The sequence below is a fragment of the Ochlerotatus camptorhynchus genome, unplaced genomic scaffold, assembly GCF_037179485.1.
Source record: "Ochlerotatus camptorhynchus isolate MF236.1 unplaced genomic scaffold, CSIRO-AGI_Acam_v1.1 ptg000209l, whole genome shotgun sequence".
NCBI lineage: Eukaryota > Metazoa > Arthropoda > Insecta > Diptera > Culicidae > Ochlerotatus > Ochlerotatus camptorhynchus.
The window spans coordinates 233,012-252,631 of NW_027040699.1; the positions used below are offsets into that span (position 1 = coordinate 233,012).

General features: G+C 45.6%; 1 protein-coding gene across 4 annotated transcripts in view; it reads left to right on the forward strand.

Moving 5' to 3' along the window:
* The window catches only part of Dcr-2 (Endoribonuclease Dcr-2), a 28,451-nt gene extending 8,999 nt beyond the window's left edge, over positions 1 to 19,452 (forward strand). For all 4 annotated transcript variants that reach the window (XM_065224249.1, XM_065224246.1, XM_065224248.1 and 1 more), the window contains 7 exons: positions 981 to 1,158; positions 1,221 to 1,872; positions 1,941 to 2,263; positions 2,339 to 2,593; positions 2,659 to 3,106; positions 3,164 to 3,836; positions 16,111 to 19,452. In XM_065224249.1, the coding sequence (XP_065080321.1) occupies positions 981 to 1,158; positions 1,221 to 1,872; positions 1,941 to 2,263; positions 2,339 to 2,593; positions 2,659 to 3,106; positions 3,164 to 3,836; positions 16,111 to 18,400 (4,819 nt within the window). In that variant the 3' untranslated portion in view covers positions 18,401 to 19,452. The remainder of the gene's footprint in view (positions 1 to 980; positions 1,159 to 1,220; positions 1,873 to 1,940; positions 2,264 to 2,338; positions 2,594 to 2,658; positions 3,107 to 3,163; positions 3,837 to 16,110) is intronic.
* Positions 19,453 to 19,620: the final 168 nt, after the last annotated feature.

Consider the following 19,620-nt stretch of genomic DNA (forward strand, 5'->3'; position numbering starts at 1 on the left):
GCCCACGTCGTGTAGTTCTCCCGGCCTCTTAGCTTGTCAATGGCTGGCAGTGCCACGGAACTTCTGGTGACTCGAACGCTTCCAGCTTCAGTCCTGCCGTTTCCGTTGGCGCCTCCATCTCCTTGACCTTGCTGTCCGGATCCTAAACTTCCGCCTGTGGACATACATCTTCTGGTCTTGAAATTTTAGAGTCTTCCGGTTAGGTATTCTGGGCCCAGAACCAATTGTAGAGAGTAATTGAAACACGTCTTTATCGGTTGACGTTGAACAGTGGAATGAAAATTTTATTCAGAAACTTAGCAACTAATAACAAGTGCATATAGCGACGCGAATTACTAGGTTGCTACGATCACAATAGCAAATTAATGTGATTATCCCAACAACAAGTAGAGACACGAAAACAATGGAACAGCGGATCGATTGTTTCTAACAAATCAACACGATTCAACAACAGGCAAGTTTGAACTGATGCCACAACGCGGTCAGTTTAGAAAAAGAAATAATGAATACACGGCAATGTTACCCTATCTCTGAAGTAAACAATGCATGCATTCAGAATCTGTTTTGGCTTATTTTGAGAAATCGACTTTTGGCCAGCTAGCGTAGAACAAATACCCCTCCGTGCGACGGCTTCTCCCAATATTCTTCATCTTAATGCTCTAGATGCACTTCCACAGTTATGAATTGAGAGCTTTCGATGCCTGTACCACTTTTGCTTTAGTATAATTGTGTGGCAATTTCTGGACCGAACCCAGCCATCTCCATCAGCATAGTCTTGCTTTGTAGCTGCGCCTTTACCGACTGAAGTCAGGTTCACAATTGATATTATATTCGCAGCGGCCTTCTATGTTGACATTAGTTTTTTGTAATATAAATTTGATGATATAAAACATTTAAAAATAGCTGAATGCATAGCAGAGGACACACTCTCACAAACTTTAGTTTCTATTTAACTTGTCCCTTTCTTTCCCCGTCTGCAGACCGCTGAACGAAGGTGGTAAGCGTACTTTTTTCGTGGTGAACACGGTGGCTCTCGCCAAACAACAGGCCGAGTTCCTTAGCCGTAGCGTGCCTTATGACACCTCTATCTATACCAGCGATCGCAACGTGGACACCTGGAAGCACGATAAGTGGTTGGAGGAGTTTGCCAAGTATCAGGTAAGCAATGTTCGTTTCAATGTTAGACATTTGTTTTCTAATGGACGGAACACTTTTCTCAGATTGTGGTCTGCACATGCCAAATTCTGCTGGATGTGCTAAAGCATGGCTATCTCTCCATAAAACACATAAATTTACTCATTTTCGACGAATGTCACCACGGAGTAGGAGAACACCCCATGCATGGCATTATGGAACAATTTCTGCGAGTACCGAAATCCCAGCATCCACGAGTGATCGGGCTTTCCGGTATGCTGCTTTACAAGCAGATCAAATCGGCTGACCTAGTCGCTACGGAACTGGACAGACTGGAAAACACGTTTTATGCTACCATTGCCACCGTCGGAAGCTATGACTCCTACACAGAGGTATGCAGGTTTTCCACAGATCCCAAAGAATTGCTCGTCAGCTATGACGTGACTCACCCGGCTCCCATCGTCTTAGACATTATACGGAGCATTGATAATTTTATAACTACGATAGGCGATTTCGATCTACCCAAGTACATCAATCAGAATAAAGCTCTCCAGCGGGATTGTCCCAAACCACTGAAGTTGATACAACGGGGTTTCAGAGATTTGGTGTACCAAATCAAAGATCTTGGTTTATATGGGGGATCAGTTGCCGTCCTAGGGTTAATTGTACAGTTTGAGCTGGACAAGCGAGAGTCCGATAGTTCAACCCTCCGGTTGGTTTATCGATCATGCATCACATGTAAGATTACGCTTTGGAATTTTGTTGTCGATTTATCTCAACTAACTACTCGAATCTATATATTAAAGTTTGCGAAAGTCTACGGCATCAGTTGGAAAAGCTAATGAGTGGCTTGGATGTGAAGGATAAATTGGTAAGGTTCTCATCCAAAAAAGTCCGTCAACTGATCCATCAACTAGAGACGATGTACGAAGCAAACCACGATAAACGTACCAAGACGTTGGTCTTTGTGCAGCGGCGTTTTTCAGCAAAAGTGCTATACCACTTGCTGAAGATCTATTTCTCCCAGACGGACGATGCGGCTCTGATCCTTCCGGACTTTATGGTTGGCAACAATGGATCAATGCCAGAATCTATCGAGCAGATATTGAGCGCCAAGAAGGACCGCAGGGTAATGACCACCTAGTTAGGTTTATATACGATTGACGGGTTGGGTTATTGTCTTTCTTTTTCTAATTCCATTAAGGTTCTGGAACGTTTCAAGAAGAACGAAACGAACGTCATAGTGACTACCAACGTTCTGGAGGAGGGCATTGATCTGCAGATGTGCAACACGGTTATCAAATACGATCATCCTGAGACGTTTGCGTCTTATGAACAATCGAAGGGCCGGGCTAGAATGAAGGACAGTCGCTATCTGGTGATGCTGGATCAGAACAAAAGAGAAGATTTTTTGAAGAAGTACCGCCTTTATAAGGCGATTGAGGAGGAGCTAAAGAAGGTAGGTGTTAGAAATGGGTTAATGTTAGTGATTGTTCTTAATCGTAATTCTTCTGCTTGCCGTAGTGCCTAATCGGAAAAACGATCAACCGCCCGGAACCGCTCGAGTCGGCAGTGCGCAAAGAACTGTACAACGAAGTCATTCCGCCATATTTCACCTCGAAAGGCGCTAAACTGGATGCGCTATCGGGCATTCAGCTGCTCAACCGCTATTGCATGGGAATGCCACGGGATGCGTTCACAAACACGAACGTTATGTGGGAGCGCATCGACCTGAAGGATGGAAAAATAGTAGTGGAAGTACTGCTCCCATTGCAATCAACGATCCGGGAGAAAATCTCCGGAAACCCAATGCATAATATAAAACTGGCCAAACGCTCGGCAGCGTTCAATGCATGCAAGAAGCTCTACGAAAATGGAGAATTAAACGAGCATTTGATTCCGATCGATTCCAAGTATCAACTGAATCATCTGGAAAATGTTTATTTCAAGCATTGGCAAGATTTCAATGAAGGTTCGTACTCTTAAAATTTGATAATGGTGATGGTAAAATGCATTTTTCTGCTTTCAGATTCCGGCAAACTAGCTGGCACTCAGAAATGCCTCCGATCGCATGCGATACGGTATCCCCCGCAGACGAGTGGATGCTTCCCTGAACCGGGTCAAGCCTGCTACATCTACATTCTGCGCATTTCAGCAGGCTTCGCCGTTGATTCCTCCAATGAAAACATCAACATTTTCCGTTCGCTCTACAATAGTGAGAACAACTTTGGTATAATGACTACGAAACCGCTGCCGGTCCTTGCGAAGATGAAGTTCTTCGTGACCTTAGGATTGATCAATGTGCACTTGGATGAGACTCCCATCATGCTGCCAAACGCTGGTTCCGAAGTAGAGCTGGCCCTGCTGAGGCAGTTCCATGTGACGGTTTTCCGTGACGTGCTGAAGTTGTGGAAGCAATTCCTAGTGTACGATTACTCCAACAAAGAAAACAGTTTCCTAATGGTGCCGTTGAAAGAGTCGAAGCACATCGATTGGGAACTGGTGAAGGAATTCCAGTACTTGAGCGATCCGCCGTCCGAGGTATCAACGATGGCTCGTGAGAGGATGAACTTCGAGGCCCACCGCTATCGGCATCGGGTAGTTTTGCCGTGGTACAAAAACAACAAAGAACAACCGTACGTCGTTACCGCGGTGCATGAGTATCTGACACCGGATAGCCCGTTCCCGAATCCAGAGTACAAGTAAGTGCTGTGGTGCTCTTAGAGCTTGTTAATCGGTAAATTTAGGCTGGTTTGCTGTACAGTTGTCTCCATTTCACTCGATCCATGGCTGTCTGCGAAGGCATCGCAGGTCATGTTCCATTATTGCTCACTGCGGGCCTCTTCGTCTTGTTCGAGAACCATTTTCAGTGCGCTGTCGTCCGACCCACCCTGGTCGCCCAATTGCAACTGAAGGGAGACTTGCAACACTTGTGTGGATTTACGGTTTTTGATGATTAGTAACTCAATAAGCATAAATATCAACGTCTGTCGGGTTTGATTCCCGGTCCGGTCGAGGGAATCTTTCGGGTTGGAAATTTTCCCGACTTCCCTGGGTATAGAGTATCATTGTGCTTGTCACACAATATACAAATTCATGCATTGGTAATTGGCATCGAAAGCTCTCAATTAATAACTGAGGAAGTACATTTAGAACACTAAGTTGAGAGCACGCAATAAGCTAATATGCACTAAGCAATAAGCTTGAAATGCGAATAAGAAGAAGAAGAAGATCAACGTCTGTCGGGGGACCGTTTGTTGTTTACACTCTGTTTATTGTGTCTGGCCATTGGACAAGTAAAAAACGTTAAACTTTGCATTGTGGTTCTAACATAATCAGTGTGCCTCGCCTTCAAACGTCGGAAATCGTAAGTTGCTGCGAAATAATAAGAATAGGGTAATGAATTTTGGTTGGAACTACCCAAAAATGAATCGCCAATTTAGTCCATGTGTTCTAAGAAACTTCTGCTAAAAGCTCATAACTATAAAGAAAAAGATTTTTTCAAATAATTTCGGTTTTATTATGTTTTTAAAAATAGTCCACTTTTATGAATGTTTGCTTCGCTTTGCTTACAAATTCCTTCGCACGCAGCAGATTTGAATCGATGTTATCTCGTCGCTACTTAAAACATAATTTTCTGTTTACTTTCATAGTAACAACTTTCTTAAACTTAGGGCATAGAGGAAATAGATGAAATTCTTATGTTATTTGAGGCATCGCATGATGGATTTTGATCCAAGTCTAAAAGTGGCGACTTCCCTGGCCGGCGGGATCTTGGCTATTCCTTATATCTACGTCTTTGATTTCTATATGGGGGTACACTTTGTGAAAACCGAAAATGAAACATGTAACAAATTAAGAAAGATTTTGAACGGTAATTACTCAGCTGCCCCTGGTCCAATTTCCATAATTTTATCACCAATCGATCAAAAATATGGCTACGCATCGATAACAATGCGTCCGAATGTTGATTTCAACAAGAAACTATTGAAAAACTGGTAAATGTCCAGAATTGTCCAAAAGCGTCGAATTAACTAACAAATCCACCAATTACCTACATGCATATGCTGCTTCTCTAGCACAGTCGTCAGAGAGTAGTAAGTAGTCGAAACAAGTCAAAGTGGCATTCGCCTCCAATCCTCGGGCGCGTGCGAATAGGGAGGATGGAATTGCGTAATATTTTGCACACTCATCGCCATATTCAGAACCAAACGCAAATTCTTTGAGATACGAGGTGTGCTGAAGGTGTTCCTGAGATCCGTGATGCTGTCAATTACACTAAACACGCCAAATTTACTCATCGCTGAGTTCCTGCACTTTTGGCTATTGTGAGTGAACTAAACTCAAATTTGGGTCGTTCTCATTCGCCGTGTACGCAAAAGGAAAAGAACCAGTGTCGTTACTTGATAGCAAACTACTCATAATGGGAGGAGTCTTTGCAGCTTTTATACCACTTGGTTGCACATCATTCTGCTTTAACCTGAAAAGATATAAAAGAGCCCTGCTGTATGGCATTAGCTCATCATTCTCTGCTTGAACGTCAAGCAGTTCAGTTCGGTGTTAGCTCGGTCTCTCGAGTTGTTTGAAAAGTTCGTGGCGATAGTGTTCGCGCTCTCTCTTTCGCGGTTTGTCGTGCGTGTGTGTATGCCCCGAAATGGGGAAGCATCGGTCGCGAAGCCCGGCGAAGGTCCAGAACCCTGGTGAAGGAAGCTCCGGTATGCCTACCTCGAACAGGTTTGCTGTTCTCCCCATGGATGGGAATCCCAGACAACCAAAAGTCGTATAACAATGTACAGACAGTATCGTTAATAGTGACAGTTTAAGACAACATCGCATATAAGTATGACATACATCGCATTGTGTTTAAGTTAAATCGTATAGAATGCAAAATTTGCAACTTATATGCGATGAATCATTTTTCCATCGTACCTTTACCACACATTAAATCGGAGTACATCGTAAGACTTTTCAAGTTGAATTTGTTATAACAGATTAAATCGTATATGATGTCGAATCAACTCGTTCGGCAACGAAAATTCTGCCGGCCCGAGTGTGGCAAAAGTGAAGCTACCTCCATTGGTAGTGAAAAATGACCATCTTAATGAGCTCATCGCAGATCTAGCGACGCTGGGCGTTAAAGCCGAATACAAGTTGGGCAGAGTCGGCACCAAGGTGGTGCTCCGTACCAAAGCGGAGTATGACTTGGTCGTCGCCCACCTGAGGACTTCCAAGGTGGAATTCTTCACCTACGACATTCCCGGTGAGAAGCCATTCAAGGTCGTCATTAGGGGCCTACCAAACTTCGACCCGAAGTTTATCGAAGCTGAAATCAGAGACCGGTACAAGCTGGCCCCAAGTGCCGTCTATCGGATGACAAGGAAGGACGAAAATGTGAAGGCGTATCCGGATAGCCTTTTCCTGGTACACTTCCAGAAGGGGACGGTGACGCTGAATGCGCTGCAGGCTATCCGCTCAATCTACTCCATAATCGTACGATGGGAGCCGTACCGTGGAGGCCATCGCGATGTGACCCAGTGCCAACGATGTCTGAACTTTGGACACGGCACTCGCAACTGCAACATCAAGCCACGCTGTAGCAACTGCGCTCAAGAACACGCCACTTCCAACTGCCCTGCGGATGGAGCCGTGGCGTTAAAATGCGCCAACTGTGGTGGTGCTCATCAAGGTTCCGACAGACAGTGCTCCAAACGCGAGGACTTCAAACGTATCCGAAAACAGGCGGCAACTAACAACCAACCAAGACGCAAGAAGGACAAAATCCCGGCATTTCGGACGGAGGATTTTCCGCCCCTTCGTGCTCCTCAGCAAAGGCAAGTGAATTCGCGGGTGCATTCCGCTCAAGCAACTTCTGGTGATTCTGCTGGCCAAAGTTCTCGATCCCCCCTGGATTCTGGAGACAACCACCAGCGCAAAACAACAACCCCGATCTGTTCTCAGCGGATGAACTGATGGAAATTTTCGGCAACATGTCCGGTGCTCTTCGTAAGTGCCGCAATAAACCCGAACAGATCCAAGTGCTCGGTAAGTTCATCATCCAGTATGGTGTCTAAACCGCTAAGTATCGTCACCTGGAATGCTTGCTCTGTAAGAGCAAAAGAGATTGAGTTTGCCGACTTCCTCCGCAAGCACAGCATCGACGTGGGCCTTCTAACCGAGACCCATCTAAAGTCCGGCGACAGCTTCTGGTTGTCTGACCACAACATTATCCGGCTTGATCGCACCAGCTCCAGGGGGGGTGGTGTTACGGTCGTCGTCAAGAAAGGAATAAAATGCCACACTCTGTCCCATATCCGCAACGCTATCATCGAGGCCCTTGGTGTGGAGGTGGAGTCTTCGACTGGATACGTCCAGTTCATCGCCGTCTACTGCCCTCGACAGTGTGCCGCCAGCAGTGGACTAGCGGCTAAATTCAAGAAGGACCTTTCCACCATCACCCGTAACGGTTCCCGCTTCGTAGTAGGAGGAGGTCTAAACGCTCGCCATGAGGCCTGGCTTAACTACAGGCAGAACCAGAACGGTCGTCTGCTGTTCGACCACTCGTAGCATGGGCTGTACTCCGTTTGGTTTTCGGATGAGCCAACATTTATCTCACCGGCGGGCAACCCATCGACGCTAGACCTGTTCCTGACAAATATCGGCTTGTCCAAGCCGGTAGCCTTGAACGAACTCAGTTCGGCTCCTGCTTCAAGCCTGCGCAAGGACTATCATCGCGTGAACTGGGCCCAGTTTGGACGCGTGGTAGACAGACACATCATCGACAACCCGCCGCTTCACACCGTGCAGGACATCGACCGAGCGTTGGAGGGACTCCACCAAGCCATAACCGTGGCTGACGAGGCGTGCGTCCGACGAGTTCCTGTGAGGGGTAAGTTTATTGCTATTGATTCCCACACCCAACTCTTAATTCGCCTGAGAAATGTTCGTAGACGCCAGTTTCAGAGGACTGGAGATCAAGCGATGAAACGTGAAATGGCCGATCTGAACAAAGAGATTGCTTCCAGAATGGTCTCACTCCGGAACGAAAGTTTCGGGCGGCTTGTCCAGAATCTGGACGACCACTCCAGATCATTCTGGAAAGTTGCCAAGGTCTTAAAGACGCACCCTAAACCCATTCCGCCACTAAAAGATGAAAATGATGACGATCGGCTCATAATCACCCCTCAGGAGAAAGTAAATGCGATTGGTGAGCATATTGCCAAATCGCACTTGCTTGGCTCCAACATCCAAAGTTCGCTCGAAGTTCAGGTTGAGCAATGTGTACTCAACCTTGATTCCTCCCCTTGTGCCATCCCTCCGGAGGATAGAATCACAGTGGAACAGATTTGCTCAGCGCTGAAATGCACCAAAAACATGAAGGCCCCCGGGTTTGACGGAATATTCAACCTAGTGTTGAAAAATCTCAGCATGAAGGTTCACTCTCTGCTGGCTGCTGTCTTCAACAGATGCTTGGAACTGCACTACTTTCCAAGTATCTGGAAGACAGCGAAAATCATACCTATCCGCAAACCCGGGAAGGACCCAACGCTAGCTTCAAGCTACAGACCAATCAGCCTCCTTTCAGCGCTGAGCAAATTGTTCGAGAAACTCATTCTCAATCGTTTGCTCAAGTTTGTCGAGGAAAATAACATTCTCCTTCCGGAACAGTTTGGCACAATGGGCTTGTATACAAGCTCTGTAACTTCAACTTTCCATTACATCTGGTTAAAATCACCCGTAGCTACCTCCAGCAAAGGTCGTTTAAGGTATCGTTGAATGGTTGTCTTTCCGACACGTTTTCCATCCCAGCAGGAGTCCGCAAGGCAGTCTGCTGGGCCCCTTGCTTTACAGCATTTACACTTCCGACATTCCTCCCCTTGGAGACGGTTGCGTGTTTTTCCTGTTCGCAGATGATACCGCAATAGCCGTCAAAGGAAGGATGCCTCGCGAAATAACGAACAAACTTCAACGATGCCTTAACGCCTTTGCTGATTATGCCACCACGTGGAAAATCAAAATCAATGCTTCCAAAACACAAACAATCATCGACAATCACCCAAACTAAAACCGGCTCCCTCTTGTACTGTTATCATGGATGGCACAAGGGTTGAGTGGTCCGCCGAAGTAACCTATCTCGGGATGTTGTTTGACGAAAAGCTCCTATTCCGCTCGCATGTGGAGAAAACCGTAGTCAAGTGTTCCGCCTTGGTTAGGAGTCTGTATCCGCTGATTTGCCGCAGATCCCGCCTCTCAAGGGTGAACAAACTGGCCGTCTACAAACAAATCATAGCACCTGCGATCCTCTACGCAGCTCCGGTGTGGGAATCATGTGCACAGACTCACAGGAACAAAATCCAGGTCGCTCAGAATAGAGTGCTGAGGATGGTTCTTGAGCGTCCTTTCGACACTAGAATAACAAATTTACATGAAGAGGCAGGCATTGCCAAAATAGATTCCAAAATTAACGAAATTAAGACTAAATTTGCACAAAACTGTAATTTATCAGAACATGCTTTGATAAGCAATTTGTATATAGTAGGTTAGGTGTACATAGTAGTTGGAGGTTAGTTGTAGTTGTAAATAGTAGTTATAAGTAGACTCCTTTTTCCAATTCAAATCAAACCAATCCCACCAAGGTGGTCATACTTTAAAATAGGCCTGATAGGACTAGGAACTGTAAATAATAATTAAAATCTCAAATGTACTAAAGTTGAAAAGACGCATCTGTGTCACAAAAAATTCATACATGTAAACCACACAATCACAAGAAATAAAGATCATTTAAATGGCAAATGGCATTAGCTCATTTTCGCTTCGGACGGCGTGGTGAGCAGCAATAGCAGCAGTAGGAAGGTGGTGGCTAGTAGACCTCTTCACACCCAACAAGCAACAATTGACTGGTCGTGGCAAAGGAGGAAAAGGTCTGGTAAAGAAGGTGCCAAGCGTCATCGCAAAGTTCTTCAAGATAACCACCATCCGTCGTCTGGCTCGCCGTGGCGGTGTCAAACGTATCTCCGGTCTGATCTACGAGGTGTGTTGAAGGTGTTCCTGGAAAATGAGGTCCGTTGTGCTGTCACCTACACTAAACACGCCAATCGTAAGTGGCCATGGATGCCGTCTTCAATAAAACGGCTCTTTTCAGGGCCATCAAGCTTACATCAGTAAAGAGTTGGAATAGAATTTATCGGTGCTTATTTGTCCATATTCAGAACCACAAGCCCTCAACGACCACACAAAATGCTCTCCAGAGTTGTAATCTTGTAACCAAACTTGGAAGCAGGGGTGCGAGTGATTTTGATTGATTCTCTTAATCAACTTTCTCTTTAAAAAAAAATACTACAAATTTGGTACGCCTACAATTCAAAAACGGAAAGAGTTGAGATAATAGATAATTGATCAATTAAAAGAACTAAATGCTCTTCACATTTATTCCGTCCACTAGCGGCCCTACGTCAAGCTTCCGTTCGTGACCCTAGGCACAGACCCTTCTACCTTTTTTTATGTTATGACCATGCTTGAATGTATTTTTTCTACTAGTTGATAAGGTTAACATCATTGGGGCTTCATCCAGCCTTTTGATGTAAAACAACAATAAACCAAATTAAAACAAAATTTGGCGGCAGTTGCGTCAAATTCGGTTTAGTGGTTGCCGAGAAACATGTCTAAATACTTTAACTATTTTGTTTGTATTGCTAAACGTCAAATAACAGACTAAAGTGGTAATTTTTATACGATAGATGAGGGGATGAAAGTATAGAGTTGATAGCGACGAACCGACGTGACAGCTCATAGAAGCTGTACGCGATGAACGCTTCCAATAGGAAAACGAACGACGTCATCGAATGGCGCATCCTGATTGGCTGACGCAGCCGATGAAAAAGTATAAAAGTAAACAACATTGTATTTCATGTTTCATTCGTATCAGTCGAGTGAATCTCACCACCTGCGCCAATACACGTTGCAGCTTGGAAAACGATCCGCACCGCTCGAATACCGGATCGTCTTCAACATCGACCGCTAGGTTACACACTTGAACTTGTCGCATTTCTGGTAACTCTTCATCTTGAATCACCGGAGTCTCCTGGATTTCGTAGTTAACATCTTGCAGAAATAGTGGACCATTCCACCACATATCAGAACGATGCAACACACCAGGGTAACACCCTCTGGACACCAAATCCGCAGGATTATTCTCGGATCTGACGTACTTCCACTCGTAGGCACTAGTCAGTTTGTTCATATCCAAAACTCGGTTTCTGACGTAGACTTGAAGTTGATCCGGATTCACAATTTGGCTATCAGACCACAGCTTGATATCGTGGAATTCGGTTTTCAGAATAGGGATCACTACACTAACCAGTTTGGCCAATACCACAGCGGCACACAGCTCTAATCTAGGTATTGTGAGACGACGCAGAGGGGCAATCCTTGACTTACTGCAAAGCAGCCTAACTGACACTGCCCCGTCCTCATGAACACAACGCAAATAAACGCATGCACCATAAGCAGTACACGACGCATCAGAGAAGCCGTGAATCTCAATACGTTGAGCTCCAGGAACCATAACACATCTCGGTATTCGTATCTCGTTTAGTTGTACCAATGACTGATGTAAGGTCATCCATCTACTCAACAACTCGCCCTCTAGGGTCTCGTCCCATCCCAGACCATCAGCCCACAATTGCTGCATGATGGACTTAGCCAAAACGATCACAGGTGATATGAGACCAAGGGGATCAAACAGTTTGGCGATTTGAGAGAGAACATACTTTTTAGTCACTTTCACATCCGGTTGCATCACTTCCGGGCTTCTCCAAAACAGGAACTGATCACATCTTGGGTCCCACAGAACACCTAAAGCTTGAATCGCTTCGTTGGTACCAGAATCTCCTATTCGAACTAGCTTTTCACGGTCTTGATCCGGAACACCTTCAAGAATTTTGTCGTCGTTGGTACACCATTTTCGGATAGGAAATTTTCCTTTCATCATAAGCTCCTCGATATCACTTCGCAGTTGCTTCGCGGATGCAAGTGTTGGGGCACCACTCAATATATCGTCCATGTAGCAGTCCTCTAATATCGCCTCTGCAGCTGCAGGAAAGTTGGCTCTTTCCTCTCTCGCTAGTTGAACCATGGACCTCACTGCCAAAAACGATGCAGGAGACGTCCCGTAGGTCACCGTTAACAACTCCATCACTTTTATCGGGTCCATCGGTTGGTCACGCCAGAAAGTTCTGTGGTAATGTGTCTGTCTTGGATCAAGTTTCACTTGTCTAAACATTTTCTCAACGTCTCCAGAAAATGCATATATGTGCATCCGGAAACGTAATTGGATTGTAAACAGATCGTTCTGAATCTTCGGGCCGATCATCAGAACTTCGTTGAGGGATAATCCGTTAGACTTCACCTTGGCGTCAAATACAACACGTAACTTTGTGCTGGTACTTGTAGGTTTAAGTACAGCATGATGTGGCAAATAGTAGCTCTGTTGGCCAGGCGGATCGTCTTCCTCACGGATCTCGTGGCAATGACCAAGGTCCTTGTACTCCTGCATAAACTCTTGGTACATCTCTTTCATCTCGGGTTTATTGGTTAGATGTTTCTCAATTGACAGGAACCTCTTCAACGCTAATGATCGGGAGTTTCCTAGTTAATTGATGGACTCACGGAACGGTAGTTGAACCACGAATCGGCCATCCTCCTCTCGTCGATAAGTTTTGCAGAAGTGATCTTCTATCGCTTGCTCTTCATTCGTCAGGACTTTTTCTTCTGGAAGTTCTTCTTGCTCGAAAAACCTCTGAATGCTCTTCAGCAACAGATCCTCATTTGTGGCGCACAGCACGTTGACGACTTCCTCCTCGGACTCTTCTAAAGCACCGGCAATAACCCATCCGAACTGAGGCTCGTACAGTACGGGTAGATTATCAGAGAGTTTCAGCTGAGCTTGTTTCAGGGTTTTGAAAAACAGCTCGGCACCGATCAGTAGGTCCACTTCTTTCGGTTCGTTGAAGCTTGGATCGGCCAACACAATACCACTCGGGAACTTCCACTCCGAGATGTCAACTGGAACAGATGGAATCTTTCCTGTCACTCTAGCTGTCACCAAACAGACCATGTCACTTTGGAAATCGGTGTAGTCGGAGAAACACTTCAGGATCACACGATGACAAATTTGAGATCTGGCGCCACCCACTCCTACGACTGGCACATTGGCAGGATACTTCGGAAGCGCTAGCAGTTTTACAGCAGATTCAGAAACCAGGTTGATCTGAGACCCGGAATCGGAGAGAGCACGCAACTTGAAGTTCCTTCCACTCTTTGACGTAACATTCACCAATGCGGTCATCAAAAACACTTGTTTCGCTCGTTGTTGCACACTGGAACAGGCTGTAGACACAGGATCCTCAGGAACAGCTGCTGCTGTCTGCATCTCCTGCGGCTTGGATGTTCCACCTGGAATTTTCTGCTTCGGCTCAGCTTGGGATACCTGCTCGAAGTGCAACATGGTATGATGCTTTTTGGAACACCTCGCGCATGACTTATCTGATGGACAAGCCCTGATTTGATGGCCTTTCCTAAGGCAGTTGAAACATAGTCCGATTTGCGTCACCTTGGTAACACGCTGATCAACACTCATGCTCAAGAAAGAAGGACACTTGTAATTGCAGTGTTGACCCGCGCATATTTCACACACATTCTCCGGTGAACTGGATGTTGCTGGATTGGAGGTTCTTTGCGATGAGCTGGTTTTCCCCATCATAGGAGGCTTAACAGCTGCCTTAGCTGAGGACGCCTTGTCTACTTCACATCTCTCAAGTACCTGGCAATAAATTCTTAGGAACTTCATGGATTCCTTCGAGGTCAGGAAGTTCTCCGTGCTCCATGGTGAGTTCCCACTGCTTCCGCGTTTCTCCATCAAGGCACATTGTAAGTAGCTTCACCACGATTAGACCGGCTGTTCCAACAACCTCCTGCTCCATGAACCGCAATCCTTCAACGTGGCGATTGCATGTATCGATAAGGTTTCTTAGCTCCTTGAAGCTTTGTTTGGCTATCGGTTTCATCGACAATAAACCGGAAATATGGGTGTCAATAATCACTCTCGGATTTTCAAAGCGCTCCTCTAACAACTCCCCATGCTTGCTGATAGTTGTTGTCGTTGATAATTCTGGCATTAAGGATACCAGAAGCTTCACCGATCAGCGCCTTGTCCAGGTATTGCAGTTTAGTTGCATCGGAGTCGCCACACTTTCGGATCAAGTCATTGAAGAGAGCTTTGAATTTTTGGCCAACCTTCGTACTTCCCATCGAAGGTTGGGATCGGCGTCTTCAGAGGTTGCTGAGTCACAATCACTTGGGGAACTCCATTATTAGGTTGTGGATCAGCACGAAGTAACTCCAACAGTTGATTCAGCTCCACTAACGCCTCCGTGTGCAGCTCGTCGAACTGGTCCAACTTATTGTCCTGATCCTCCATGTTTTCACTAGTACACTGAGCCACGATCAAGTCATGCTTCACCGCATACTCCGAATAATGTAGTTCCAATTTCTTCTCATAAGCCTTCAACTGGGAAAGGCTCGCTGTTTCAGGTTCATCCATAGCTTCGTTTAGCTTCTGGACGATCATTGTCACTCGCGCCTTTACTTGTCCTCGTTGATGAATTAATTGCTTCAATTTCGTCATGATTACACTTTTCACTACAGTTCACTCTCAACACTCACAGTTTTGAAGGGTACTACTGTACTACGATCGTAGGTTTCAAACACTTTTTACTCATTCGGGCACAAACTCGTTGGAAGGAAGGGTCACGAATATTCGCGGATGGACGTATCACACCGGTTGATATCCGGCTCGAAGGACCAAATGTTATGTACTCACTCTCTCTTGGGGTAGATCATTGCCCTTACCACAACAGCACAGACGAAAACCTACCTTGTGATCGAGCCACCGACAGCTATGCACTTCACAGCCACCAGCATATGGATCGAATAGTCACCGTTGGCTGTAGCGTGTACAGCCAACGGTGACTATTCGATCCATATGCTGGTGGCTGTGAAGTGCATAGCTGTCGGTGGCTCGATCACAAGGTAGGTTTTCGTCTGTGCTGTTGTGGTAAGGGCAATGATCTACCCCAAGAGAGAGTGAGTACATAACAGAAGCCACATTCAAATTCTTGCCCAAGACGCCATATTTAAAATACGTTAAACACTACCGCCATCCACTCATCCGATCGCGACATATCGTAAGCAAGGACACGTACACACGTAAAGTTTATATTGACTTGGTTTGCGTCTCACCTCGTTTGACATATCTGATCGCCCGTTTGATAGATTGAACCGCTCATTTGACAAATCGAATAGCGGACAAATGAAATGCTCCAGTGGCATGTCGGTTCGTCGGTGTTGATAGTTCCGTTAGAATACGGCATTGTGAGAATTGTACATAGAGAGTAGAGAGAGAGTAAGGACAACTTTGATGAAGGTACGAATCGGGTTGATCATCTCTCTTTACCAAACTCCCCATTTGGAGAGGGATGGTGGGGAATATCCAAATGCAAAGGAATGCAAACTATATTGCAAAGGCAGGAAATCATTCGGCGTTGATCGCTTGTCATGTTGTCATTATGAGATATTTTTGATCCCTTGCTTATTTAGCAGAAAGCAAAGTAGCGGACTTGTTGGTTACTTGTGTAACTACAGCACTCCCGCCAAAATGTTATTTGCCTCGAATCCGGCCAGTACAAGACGTAGAAGTACGCAGGACCTGGAAAGGTAAGCTAAGGCATAGCTTCCGATACGGTCTTCAATGAAGGGTTTGTCAAAATTATCGTTCGTTCACTACCTACAAGTTACCGTTATCGCCGAAAACCATCATTTATCGATTAACAACCTTCCCTGGAGCAGAAAGGCGAAATAGAACAATATTGAAAGCTTGCTACTCTCAAACATCCATTTCATTACTCTTTCCTTTGTTTCCAGATCTTACGCTGATTACTTCTGCCGGGCATACCATCTAGCCGTGGTAAAGAAGAATCAATTCCTCGTCGAAGTGAAAGGCATCACGAGTTACCTCAATCGGTTGAACCCGGGAGTGGAAGATGACGGTAAGAGCACCCGCTCCAAGCACTGGCGCTTCCAAGAGGTACTGATTCCGGAGCTGTGCCACAACTACCAATTCCCAGCCGATTATTGGCTGAAGGCTACGATTCTGCCCAGTGCACTTCATCGGATCAACTATCTGCTGTTGGCGGAAAATATTCGGGTGGATTTGGCCACCGCTGTGAATGTAGGCTGCCTGGAGAACCGGGTGATCGAAGACGTCGAAGTTGAGTACAAGGAACGCAAGGGAAAACAGCAGCTGGAAGAAGCAATTGAAGAATTGGTCTTCGAAGATGAAGAAGACGAGGATGACGAGATTGACCTGGAGGAAGCCCAGAAGTATTTGACGGGTGCAGAGGACTTGGGTCAATTGGCTCGTAATCAGTTGAATTCGTTCACGGGAGATGTTCCCATGCCTTGGCAGGACGACGAAGAGCCGGTCGATATCGAACGGAGCTGGGATAAGCTGTCTAAATTGGATTTGGACTATTACAACACGTTTGTGAATAAGTTTTCCGCACTGAACGTTCGGGAGTTAACCGCGGAGAAAATAAGTACATCATACACGTCGGCACTGCACAGACGAACGCTGGGCAGTCCCAGAAGGGAATTGAGGGCGGCGATTATGAACGTTCCGTTGGATGAGAAGTTCGAGATTAAGTTGCTTTATTTAAACCTGCAAAATACGGCGCACGTAAATTTGCAGCAGAAACACATCATCAAAGCGCTGACCACAAAGTCTTCGGCCGATGTATTCGATTTGGAACGGTTTGAGCTGTTGGGCGATGCGTTCTTGAAGTTTTCCATTTCGCTCTATTTGGTGAAATACCACAAGGAATGGCATGAAGGTTTCCTCACGGCAGTCAAGGGCCAAATCGTGAGTAATCGCAACTTGATCTACTGCGCGATGCGATATGGTTTGCCCGGCATGATGAAGATCCATAAGTTCGATCCAAAGAACGACTGGCAACCACCGCTGGCAACGGTTCCCTTGAAAATCAAAGAAGCAATGATCAAGGTGAACCATTCCGCAAGAGTGTTGTACAGATTGAATTTGTCCGAAGAGGAGGTTAAGGCTGGCACGGTGGAATCGAACAACGGCGAAGATTTCATAACCCAGCTGGATCTCAAAGGTAACCAGCCGGATACGTCTCCGATGCAAAATTACCTCGTACACCAGACCATGGGTGACAAAACTCCTGCCGATGCCATGGAAGCTTTGCTGGGTGTTTGCGTCAGTGCGGTAGGCATCAAGCGATCTTTCAGACTGCTAACCCACTTCGGTATGCTACCGGAAACTCACGATATCCTGAAACTTCTGGACGAGAAGATCGAAAATCAAAGAATGAAGACCGATGTTCAGATCCAGGAAATCGATTGTTTCCTGAAGAATCACACCCGCATCGAGAGCATCCTCGGGTACAGTTTCAAAGATCGAACCTATCTGTTGCAGGCCCTGACTCACGCATCCTATCCAACCAATCGGATCACCGGATCTTATCAGCAGCTGGAATTCCTCGGAGATGCCGTACTGGATTTCCTCATTTCTTCGTATATTTATGAACAGAATCCAACCATGAGTCCCGGTCAATTGACGGATCTACGCTCGGCATTGGTTAACAACGTAACATTGGCGTGTCTACTCGTTCGCCATGGGCTGCACCTGTACATCCTGGCGGAATCGGCCTCCTTCTCCGATACGGTGAACAAGTTCGTAGCCTTCCAGGAGCAACACGAGCACGAAATTACCGACCAGGTCAATTTGCTCATGGAGGAAACCGACCGCAAAATGGCCGACTACGTCGACGTCCCGAAGGCACTCGGCGACGTATTCGAGAGCTTGGTGGGAGCGGTATTCCTGGATTCCGGAAACGATATGGCTGTGACGTGGAGGGTTATCTACGGACTGATGCACCACGAAATATTGAACTTTACGGAGAATACGCCGATCCAGATCGTACGACAGTTGTACGAGTTCAAGCCGCCGTGTTCGCCGTGCTTCAGCCGGGCCATTCAGGATGAGGATACGGTTCTGGTGAAGTTGCGGTACCGAATTCGTAATCAGCAGCACGAGGCATTCGGATTTGGCCAAAACAAGGACGACGCTAAGCGGGCAGCGGCCAAGGTGGCACTGCAGGAACTACGGCGGCAGTTTCGTTCGAATAAGTAAAATTGATTAGCTATTAAGTAGGTGGTCCATTGAGTGTTGTTTTGTTGAATTAGTTTAAATTGTATTCTGAGTCCGATGCCTGCTTCCATGAGGCCAGTGTCAGTGTCTTGAGAAAATTTTTCCCAAATTTCGTTCTTGATTTTGGCATTTTAAGAATTACGGAGTCGATAGTTCATTGTTCTTTGTTTGTTTAAAAAATAACGAAAATGCGTGATTCCTGATATTGAAAAATATGTTACAAAACCTGGCGTTTAAACCGTAAAGAGCATTTAGCATGACGTTATAAATGTGTGAGTCGTTTCAATTTAAATGTGTACATCCCATGCCATTTCCACGTTTTCCTTATTGCTAGAAGAATGCGAGATTTAAAAACAAAACAAAAATAATAATCAAAGATCAAACATAGAATAGACTTAGTGCTGATAGGCATAAAAGAGTACTACTCTCTTGTGTGATAGAGGAGAATTGAAGACTAAGAAATTGGTTGTTAGCTGAAACCGTTACATATTCGATTGAGCTGATAATATTCTCGGAATCTGACATTTGTCGTAGGAAGGTTTTTTTGTTTTTTTAGGCTAGTAAGCTTAGTCCACACATTTAGAGAGAATTGCTGATTTCCAAATCGGTTGCTAACGGCGCCGGTGGTGTAGTGGTAAGCGTGATTACCTCTCACCCCAGCAGGCCTGGGTTCAATCCCAGTCGGCGCCGCCGGGATGTTCTGAGGCATAACATCTCTGATCACGCCTTCCATCGGATGGGAAGTAAAGCCGTTGGTCCCCGGTTCATGAGTTGATGGGTCGATAGGTAGGGTCCAGGTGTGGGAGCTGCCTTCCTGGCACGTCGGTAGCATTGGTGCTCAGCACGGAAAACAAGATCGACGGAAAAAAACAAACCAAAGGCAAATCGGTAGCTTCCATATTCAGCAATCACCATTAGAGAAAACATCAGCGTTCAACTAGGATAAGTTTATTTGAAGTTATCAACATAGTAGTTTTGTTTAAGATGATTTTCAGATACATATTTAACTTTAACTTACGACAGATTTACTTGTTTTTAATTTGAAAAATATCCGAATATTCATGTTGGTCCGGACAAACTATTTTAACAAACCAAGCAGGCCTATTTTGCTAGTCGTGATTTCAGGCAGAACTTGTCAAAAGGACGTAAGTCGCAAAAATAAGCATTTCGATGTTTTCCTCGAACCGATTACCGATTATACA